Source organism: Manihot esculenta, chromosome 6 (assembly GCF_001659605.2).
Source record: "Manihot esculenta cultivar AM560-2 chromosome 6, M.esculenta_v8, whole genome shotgun sequence".
In the NCBI taxonomy this organism is placed as follows: Eukaryota; Viridiplantae; Streptophyta; class Magnoliopsida; order Malpighiales; family Euphorbiaceae; genus Manihot; species Manihot esculenta.
The window spans coordinates 25,671,537-25,681,982 of NC_035166.2; the positions used below are offsets into that span (position 1 = coordinate 25,671,537).

At 34.8% G+C, this 10,446-nt stretch overlaps 1 protein-coding gene across 3 annotated transcripts; it reads left to right on the forward strand.

The window, feature by feature from the left end:
• Positions 1 to 642: 642 nt before the first annotated feature.
• Positions 643 to 6,442, forward strand: LOC110617357. Of its 3 annotated transcripts, none has more exons than XM_021760090.2 (7): positions 643 to 1,016; positions 2,065 to 2,464; positions 2,656 to 2,812; positions 3,741 to 3,785; positions 4,727 to 4,892; positions 5,027 to 5,397; positions 5,785 to 6,442. In XM_021760090.2, the coding sequence occupies exons 1-7, from the start codon at positions 780 to 782 to the stop codon at positions 6,098 to 6,100; spliced, it is 1,692 nt and encodes a 563-aa protein (XP_021615782.1). In that variant the 5' UTR covers positions 643 to 779; the 3' UTR covers positions 6,101 to 6,442. The 3 variants fall into 3 exon arrangements, with proteins under 3 accessions (XP_021615782.1, XP_021615783.1, XP_021615784.1); XM_021760092.2 differs by having other exon boundaries at positions 876 to 1,016; positions 2,058 to 2,464; XM_021760091.2 differs by lacking the exon at positions 3,741 to 3,785.
• Positions 6,443 to 10,446: the final 4,004 nt, after the last annotated feature.

Consider the following 10,446-nt stretch of genomic DNA (forward strand, 5'->3'; position numbering starts at 1 on the left):
ATAACAAGCACAACCTTTGCCAAAAAAAAAAAGCACAACAATAAAATTCATATTTAGTTTTTTTTTTTCTTATTATTGAAAGATAAATTACTATTTAATTTTTAATTTTTTTACCATTAACATTTGAATTCCTCTATTTTAAAAATTAAATAATTTAATACCTTAATTTTATGTTCATCATGGGTATAATTTTGTCACTCAGTATAATTAATTATATTTTTATCTATTGCTCTCCCATTTTCTTTTCTCACCTTATTTCTTTTTAAGAGTAAAGAGAGAGACTGAATTATTTATAATTATAAAATTAAGGGATAAATTATAAACAATTATACCTACCCTAAGACACTAACATAGAACATATGGCAGAGTATAAATGTGAAAGGGAATGAAAATTGGGGGCTAAATTTAATTTGCAAAATATATTGGCCAAGTGTTAATAATAGTAAAATTCAGGAGTTAAATCGTAAATTTTCTAAATAAAGCGCATGCTCTGTAATATATAATGGTTAAATGTTACATAAATATATTTTAGCATTTTTATTTAATATTTTAATTTTAATGTATAACTTAATAAATAAATCAAAATTTTTAAAAAATTACTTTTAAACGCTTAGAATTTTTTAAGTACTTCTCTTAAACACACGATATATAATAGTCGAAGCCAGCAAACCCTGTGATTTCTCTGGCGCTCGCCGAGAGCAAGGGTACTGTTCTGTACAAAGGAAATATCAAACAAAGATACGAACGATTGCCGTTTCTCTGGGAGAGGGGCAGCGATTATGAGCGCGCCTCGTCCGATTCTCAAAAAGCCAAAACTAGAACTAGACGACGGCAACAACGACGACCGACAACTAGTAAGAAAACCGAATTCGATGTCCGAAGAAGAGAACGGTGGAGGAGGAGAAGAGGAAGCCACCAGCAGAGAAGAGCAAGAGGAGGCTTTGGTTGCGTTGATCGATCACCGTACTCGTGAAGTTGAACATCTCAAGACACGTATCTCCTATTATAAATCTCAGGTAGTTTTTAAATAGTTTTCTTTTTTAATCCATTATGTTGGTCATTATCCGGATTCTGCAATTACATTTGGGGGTTTTCCAATGGTGCTATTATAGTATACATTGCTACATTTTATGCGCGGAGTGAGTTGTTAGCTTTATTTTTATTTCTTCATTAATGACATTGATGCTTTCGAAGTGAAGTAAAAGCATCCTTAATTAGTAAGTCTCAGCTTTCATGGGCAGATTTTTATTTTTGTAGTTCTTTGTCGGATTTCAATATCAGCTGCAGGGGTTTCTTTTCACATTCAAAAGGGAACAGATAGTACTTGTTTAATAAAGGAACTTTTCTATGTAGTGATGTTTCATGACTGCCAGAATGTATGCCTTTTTTTTTTTAACAAATTTTCATTGTGTCAAATTAAGGATAGCTTTAAATTAAATGAAAAAAAGAGACTTTATAGTGATGTTTCTTTGATCTATCAAAAAAAAAAAAAAGATTGACTTTCATTCTGTCAAATTAAGGATAGTTTAAGAGATGCACTTTTTGATGTAGTGATGTTACCTTGCTTGCTCAAAAAGAGGCTCAAAGTAAGATGAGGAATATTGAAAACCTAATAACGGACAGATAATTGACATCCTTCACTTATGTCATACTGTTTACCAGAGAATTCATGTTGGAAAGATTTTGACGAATAATGAAATTAACAAAGGTTGTGTTTGGATTCATGGATTTTTGGATTTGTTCAAACATTGGATTTAAAATTTAAAATTTAAAGTTATCTTCTTTTGGCAACAAAAAGAATTTTAAATTTTCAAAATGGAGGTGAGTATCTAATAAAAATGTTTTTGGTGGGCCGGTTTGAATTTCAAATAACATAATCAATGTTGCTATTTCTGATTCTTATTTTTTGAGTCTTTATAGTTATCTTGGATTTGATTGAGATCTAACTTTATATTTTTTAAACTTCCCAAACAAGATATTTGATCCAAATCAATGGATTGAAGTGCTTGAATCCAAATACATAATTTAATTATTGGCTAATTATTCCTATGGAAAAGTTTGCAGCTCCAGCAAGCAGAGAAAAGGTTGCATGAAACAGAAGCTCGATTGGCTCGCATTAGGGGACAAAGCAATGCAGCTCCATCTAAAGCTTCTATGGGAAATGGAACTAAAAGTGCAAAGATGGAGTGTAGATCAACCAGTCCTATCCATACCATTGAAGGTGCTCCTAGGAACCAGCCTCAATTGAGAACTGAACTCCTGATTCCTGCTGCAAATCCAAAAATTTCACAACCTATAAAATTGGCAGGGTCCAGTACAAAATTGTCTGTTGGTTCTGGTGCTCAATCCAGTCCCTCCATCCACACTAATACAGTTCCAAAATTAAAAGCAGAAAAATCTTACAGAAGTTCTCCTGATGCAGAAGTTAATGAAATTCAGGATAGAGGAACAAAAAGGAAGCTTGGTAATATTTGTGTTGGACCGATCATTCATTTTTACTTTGAGTTAATGTGTGTATGTGCATTTTAAGTGGGGGGGTGGGAGACTTGTGCATATGGAATTGCATTTGGCATCACTTGATGCATGGTTGCTTGCTAAGTTTGAAAGTGTTTTTTTTTCCATCCAAGTTCATCAGAATTTTCTGTATATTTGCAGAACAGAAAGAACATAAGGAGTTGATTCCATTGATACGAAGTAGCTCTTCTCCATGCACAATCCGCTGCCATACAAGTAATCACATCTCTAGTCAGCATAAGAGAAAGTTGAGAAGTCTTGTTCTTTGTCCAGTAAATGATCAACTGTTTGCGACCAGGTGATTTGCTATTCGACCTGTTAATCAGCAAAAGAGAAAGATAACTTTAAATTAAATGGAAGGATATACTGTTTGAAATTATTGAATACTTTTGAACTTGCTTCTTTCAGTGACAATCAAACAAATGACAGACGAGAAAATGAAAAATGTTTCCATATTTAAGACCTTTCACCATCTGTAACATGACTATTCAAGGATACTTCTTGGTTGTGTTGCTTGATAATAAATGTTGTTTGCAGTATATTTAAAGATGGAACTGCATTGACTTCAATAGAAGCTCAAATCATCTTTGGATTGTTTTAAAATGAGAAACTAATCATTTTGTTCCACATAAACAAAATGCTCTCAATGGAAAATTTGCAGAGAAATTTTTCTCTAGTTCTGATTCTGTAGGATTATAGAGCAACAGGAAAGAGTGCTGGTTGGAGTGATGACCAAATCAGCAAGACCATGGAAAGTGGACTGCAAGTCAATGGTGAAACTGTGAAAGTGATAATCTCGTCTTGCATAAGAGCTGTCTGCATTCTACTGGATGAGAAGTATTTAAATCCACATATTAAGTAATAAAGAGGCGCGTCTAGGATTATAAATGGACTAATAAGGATGTAAAATTTCTCTCATGTTTGAATTATTCAAAGATGGGTTTGTTAGAATTCATCAAGTGCAGTTGCTCGTATTCTGAAACATGAATGTGGAATATTGTTTCTCCTAAGAGCTCTATAGTTACAAGGAAGAAGATACACGTGCTTGAAGTTTAAGGATAAGTTTAGCTCAGATGTTGCACGTTTTCTTGTTGCTTAATTTTTTTTTCAGCCCATAATGTTCATTTTGTAAATATGAAAATAACTCCTACGGTATTAATTTATCTTTCTTGTTCTTGTATAATCTGTATTATCCGAATTATGTAATGTTTTGGATATATATACAGTGCTTTGGATGGAATGGTCAACTTATGGCAACTTCAATCTCGGGGGTAAGACTGAAATTTGATTGCTATTTATGCATTGTCACTGACACATCATTTTTTTTTGAAATGCACGTCTTGGTTAAGGATAGTCAGATATACACGACACTTTGGCACTCCAAAAGTAGGGGGCAAAATTATTTAATTTTGGAAATTAGGAAGCCAAGCTCGTGAACATGCTCTCCTGTCATATCTGAGTCTAAGCAATATGGACTTTGCACATTTTCCTGTATTAGCTGAGGTACTAGCGGACAGAAAGATGTGCAAAGTTGTGTGAAAAAATATGCATATGCTGCATTTTAGCTTACTGTATGATCTTGTACATTTGATAGAGAAACATGCACTAGATGGACACTGAATATTATGCAAATGAGAAAAGTTCTGTTCTGTGGCATATTTGATGCTTTAGAGTTCATGGTGAGATTTAAGGTCTACAATTGTAGTTTGTGTTTTGTTTGGTTGCAATTTATGATCATTTGGTGGATGCTTGTTTGGCTGCAATCATGTGTGATCATTTCTAGAGAGGAATGCACAGCACTTTATTTATTTCTGTCCAACTAAACCAAGTAAAAATTTGTCAATTTCACTTTTCAGCACTGAAAGTCTGAAACCTTACTTTTTAGCTGAGTCACACTTGAGCTAGTGATTAAATTGAACTTTTTGGAATATCTTTATGTTCTCAGTAAGAGATATGTACCTGGACAAATGAATGACTGCACTCCTTGCTTGCCACCACCCAAACATGCACAAAGACACCCACCTTTTGTTTGCTCTGTTTCCTTTTGTTTTCCTATTTCTGAGGAGGGTTTTGTAATTGCTATTTAGCTATCTGTGTGCTGTTTTTCATTTTTATGAGTAATGTATCACTTTGATGCATACATTGAACTCTAATTTTTTAGTTCTGTGAGGTAAAGATTCTTAGTCTTGTTCTTTTTCCTCTTACCTTGCAGATCAGGTGCCTCTCTTCTCAGTTCCACTGATTGTATGTCTTCAAAGCATAGGCGGTGGCCAGAAGATATGGCTTGGCACCCACTGGGGAACAACCTATTATGTACTTACAGTGCTGATGGTGGGGATTCTCAGATATCAATTCTAAATTTGAATAAAACACAAGGGGTATGGATCTTTGTTAAATGATTTACTTTCTGAATAATATTCTAATTTCATGTACAATAACCTGTTTAAATTGATGCACTTCCGTATTGTTGTGGAGTTGGCAATGAACTCTTTCTACTTATTTACTTTGGCAGAGGGCCCGTGTGACGTACTTAGAGGAGAAGCCTCATGTCAAGGGTATAATTAACAGCATAATGTTCATGCCCTGGGAAAATGCCTGTTTTGCTACGGGTGGTAGTGATCACGCCGTTATACTTTGGAATGAGAAAGATACTGAGAATTTATGGAAGCCAAAGCAATTGCATAGGAATATGCATTCTTCAGCTGTCATGGGAATTGCTGGATTGCAACAAAAGCATGTAGTTCTGTCGGCTGGTGCAGACAAAAAAATTATAGGGTTTGACGTTCAGGTAGGGAGAGCAGACTTCAAGCATCAACTAGATAGTAAATGCATGAGTGTTCTGCCTAATCCATGCGATTTCAATCTATTCATGGTTCAGACAGGGTAAGTTTTTTTTTTTGGATCCATGTTATCTTTATTTATTTGCTGATTAATGCTCTGCTTTGTTACTTCCGGAAATCTACTCAATTAGCTAGGTTTATTGTTGTATTCATGTTCACAAACACACAATTCTTCCACCTGGTTTCTTGATATGCCATGGGTTTTAAATTTAGTAGCAAAAGCTAAATATCCAATGCATGTAATTTATGTAAATTTTGAACCTCTTTTCTATATAATCAAGATTCAATACACATATGATAGGTGGTGGAAGAGCATTTTAATGTTGCAGAAACTTATCTTTATCCTTTGAAGATAATGCTTTTTCTCTTTATAATTTTCTGTTATGTGTATGCCGCTTGAAAGTTCTGATCTGAGATGTGACATATGCAGGACTCCTGAGAAGCAGCTGAGATTGTTTGATATAAGACTTAGGCAGACAGAGCTTCACTCTTTTGGGTTTAAGCAAGAAAGCAGTGACTCTCAGTCAGCTTTGATCAATCAGGCTTGGTCTCCTGATGGTTTGTACCTGACATCTGGTTCAGTAGATCCTGTGATCCACCTATTTGATATCAGGTACAATTCTCACAAGCCATCCCAATCTGTAAGAGCTCATCAGAAACGGGTTTTTAAAGCAGTATGGCATTACTCTCACCCACTTCTGATTTCTATATCTTCTGATCTGCACATTGGGTTGCACAAGATATAGCAGTTTTGTGAACATTTTGGGCCTGTAAAGGCAGTTTCTTCAATAGCTCGTTTTGCATTTTGATGCTCCTTGTTTCAATTTGAGGTGAAAGAAATATAAGACAAGCCTTTGGAGAATGGCTTGTCTGAGAACATGATTTGGCATATTTTGCCTTTGAGATGTAGGAAAAACGATCCAAAAATTTTGAACTAGTTGCAAACAGATAGATGTTAGCGTTGGTCCTCTATATATGTTCTATAGGTAGACGCTTGCAACAAACCAGCAGTATAATGCTTGTAATTTTGTTGAGCACTTTTTTGGTTGTAAACTCGTAAGAATCAATTGATTACCTCCTTCGTAACAGCGTTTTATGTTCTTTCATGACTCGAATGCAATATGGCAATTGGGACGGTAATTACATATGCCAAACTAGTATAAAAAAAGAGATTGTTGGCTTCTAATTCGTTCTACGAAACCCTGCAACAAAATATTCTGGACAAGCGTCCAGTATTGGCTGCGAAGAAAAATTAAAATCTTTTCGAGTTAGTGGCACCCAAAGTTTACTCCAATGACAACAGCCATCATCAGTGTTACTCAAATGATTTTCAAAGGTAAAAAATATATATATACACCGAAGAGGAGTCGCTTTTACTGAGAACGACATGTCATCAAACATTTCACTGGAGTCGAATGTCCGTTAAATAAAGAAAAAACATTTCACTCGAATGGCTCGTCAATTGGAGATTTCAGGAATTAACGAGCATTACCGCAAGTCGAAGCAAAACGATTCAAGTAAATGACGCGTCGTTTAAACTATATAAATTAATTACCCCAGCTGCCCAGCGCTGAACTGCTGCTCCTGAGTCCTTCCGAGTTTCCTTGACACCGTTACTCTGCAGAGAATCGTGAAATTAAAAGCTCGGCCTGTTAGGTAATTCTCTTTGCCCGTCGTTTAGCGAGACCTATTCTCTTCTCTTCCTTTTCCTGCACTGTTGGTGGTATATTTTCCAAATATTTATACTCTTTATTTTATATCTTTAGTATGGCGTAATCTATAATGTAATTAGATTTTTTTATTATTATTAAAATTACAAATTTAAATCCATTACCGTCTACTAAACCTACCATTAGATGTGCCATCTGGTTAATTGTTTTTCGAACTCATTTGACTGTTGACTTTAGTTGAATCTGGTGATGGGAATGGTTTTTAAAGGTGAATGTGGCTGACAGGTGTTTCTGTTTATACAATGAATATTAATCTTCTGGTTTATATCATAGAATATATTTGTTCATATAAACTTCTAACATTAAAAAAATTAACCTATTTATTGAAATTGTTCTCTTGTATGTTTGGAGGAAGATTTTAGAGGTTATGTTGGGTATGGGTTTATAAGGTATACATGTTCAGGTCACCTGAGTGTTTCTGGTTTTCAGTACTATCAGTTTTGTCCATGGCGTGGCAAGAGCGGAGAATCCAAAAGGAAATGGTAGGCTGCAGGTCCCCTGAATGCCAAAGAAAAGATTGACAAGAGGAATAAGGAGATTCATTCTCCTTCTTCAGAACCTGCACATGGCTCTAAATCTACTTCTGTTGGCCATCTAACTAGAATGAATATACAACAAAAAAGAGAAGGATGTGAACAAAATTTCCAGTTCTTTTTGTAATGGAGAAACAAAAACAGAGTGCTACATGTACCACGCTTCCTCACGAGGGGAAAAAACGAAGTTGTGGACAAGTTCAAACCAAGGATGGAGCTTTTTCTCTTTGACTTTGAACTAAAGCTTCTCTAAGGTATCTTGTTCTTGCATTAACAATGAAGCTTGATTTGGTATCTTGCGACCAAGCAAACTAGACACACATAGAGACAGAGAGTGGCAGCGAGATGTTCCCTAATGGTCAAATACTGGCTCGGCAAATGATCATCAGTTATCGTCAAAGAAGCAAGCAATTGTCTGCATCAGGAAAATGTTCAGAACTAATGTTACTTGCCTGCAGCCGCACAGTCACATACTCTACAACATATTAAAGCATCGAAGAACCAACACCTGGACTGGCAGTGGGAGTACATCTGTTCCTTCTTCATATTCTTATCTTGGGCCACTTAATCACATCATCTAACAATTGAGTTGAGAAAAGGTCTTAAATTTTCTGGAACTTGGATATTATTTTCCAGTTGCATTTGCAAAACATCTCCCTCTACTGAGAACCTGAAGCATTTGATTTGTGATCCATTGTTAAATTTCCATGTTCATGATAATCGATGCTTATTCTTGACAGCTCTTGCAGTAATGTTCTAGTCTGTAATCAATACTGACTGGAAACTGATGGATTACATTTCATGTTCAACTGTAAAAATCCAACTGTTACCCAATATATGCACTGTTTCTACTATGCTTGATCTATTATTTTTCAAGGATGCAGGTTATTTTAGTTTATGAATGTACAAGTGTCCCTGGTAAATTAACATCCTTGACTTCCTGTTAGAGACCCACTGAGCTCTGACACAAGCCGTTTTCTTGTCCCAGGATGAAGATGGACGACTTTGGCCCTCTTCAGGACTTGATTTGAAGTTAGTGCGTCGAGATATCTTTGGTCTTCTTCACAGTGGAAAGCCCAAAAGAGGAGTGGATTTCCTATTGACATGGGTGAAGAGATGATATGACGTTGTACTCCTAGGAACATCGAATCTCTCATTTGCTTGCAATTGCCTGGGTAGAGTGGCCTCTTGATTTGCTCTCCTAGTGATTGTATTGCCTCACTAAAAAAGGAATAACCACTCAGGAGTTGAAGCTATATTCACATGGTAAGTGGGCAGAGGTGCTTCTGAGTTCTGATTGATGTATTCATACCTCATTTAACCCACAAATATGTCAACCTTTAAATAATAAAAAAAATTATTATTTAATTCTTATAATAGTTAAAAATTTACTATTTAATTTTTAAAATTTAAAAATATATTAAAATATTTATAATATTATAAAAATTTATTAATCCGTCATTCAATTAATTTTGATCATTAAATATTAAAAAAATTTAAAATATTCTCAAATAGAAATACTATAATTAATAATTTTTCATAAAATTGGGAAATTAAATAATAATTTTTTTTAAATTATAAAAATTAAATAATAAAATATTTAATAGTTAAAATTAATATAATGACTAATTAATAGATTTAATATATTTTTTAAAAATAAGTAATCAATTAGTGAATTTCTTCAAATATAAGGACTGCACAGTAAATTTTTCTAAATAATATTACTGATTAATGGGAGATGGGGTCTAGCTATTATGTTTGGCTTTTAGGGGGGTTAGTAGTTAGCCTGCCATTGATTTGGACCCCTCTTCTCCCACACAGCAGCGGATGCTCTTGCTTTAGCCGTATTTTGCCATGTCCTCTTTCTGCCTTTTGCACATTTAAAATTTGAGATGGAGCAAAAGCAAGCAGGAACTTCATAATTGTCTTAGCTTGTGGCCCCCATTTGTTGATGTCTCTCTCCTAATGTCTGGTTGAATTCTTAGATTTGTTAATTAGATTTTACTCTGACAAAGAGCACCACTCCAAGAAGCAGTACGCATACACTGAACCTTATGATTATACTGCCTTTATTTGTCAAACCTATTGATATAAGTCTTTCATTTGTGGCCTAAAAGGCTAGACTTATTTAACTCAACGAAGTTCTTGTCCTTAACTCCAATAACAGGCTGCAAGTTTGTGGTCCATTTGTCCTTCCAACATCATTATGATTGTCTACTCTTTACAGTAACATGAGCTTGGACTTGAGCAAACGCTACATGGCATTACCATACTTGTCTCTTCTTTGATGTAGCAGACCAATTGGCAATTGTTATGTGGTTAGAATAGGTGTAGTGTTGGAGGAACATCTTAAAAAACGTAAAAATATGAGTAATGAAAGAATTAAGCTTCCATCTTAGTCGCTGGTTTGGCATCTGCTGCTTGGTTACAGAGAAGGAAAGAGTGAAAGCTCATGCTGTTGGGGTTATAGGTTGTTGCATGATATCTTGCATCAAATCACGGTGGAAGCATTAATTAAATAAATTAAAGCATCCTCAGATGAACAATTTCAAGCTTTTATCAGACTCGTATTTGGCCCATTAACGTGTCCAAGACTATATTGGTCTTTTAATTTTGTACAAGCCCATTGTCTATATTTCGCCCATCTTAATCTAGTGTTATTAATTAGCTACAGAAGTCAAGGAATCTTGGAAGAAATTTAGGATGATCCTTTTACATGACGATCAAAGAAAAATTACAGTGATCCATAAATATCTAATAATATGGCCTCTTCTCCCCTTAGCTAGTCATAAATATTCTGCACACAAATATCACTTTTATGTTTCTAAT

Bases quoted from the DNA above. Each gene is read 5' to 3' on its own strand.
- LOC110617357 (XM_021760090.2), top strand. From the start codon at position 780: ATGAGCGCGCCTCGTCCGATTCTCAAAAAGCCAAAACTAGAACTAGAC. The intron at 2,813-3,740 runs GTGATTTGCTAT...ATATATATACAG, and splicing joins GATCAACTGTTTGCGACCAG to TGCTTTGGATGGAATGGTCA. The intron at 4,893-5,026 runs GTATGGATCTTT...TTACTTTGGCAG, and splicing joins ATTTGAATAAAACACAAGGG to AGGGCCCGTGTGACGTACTT.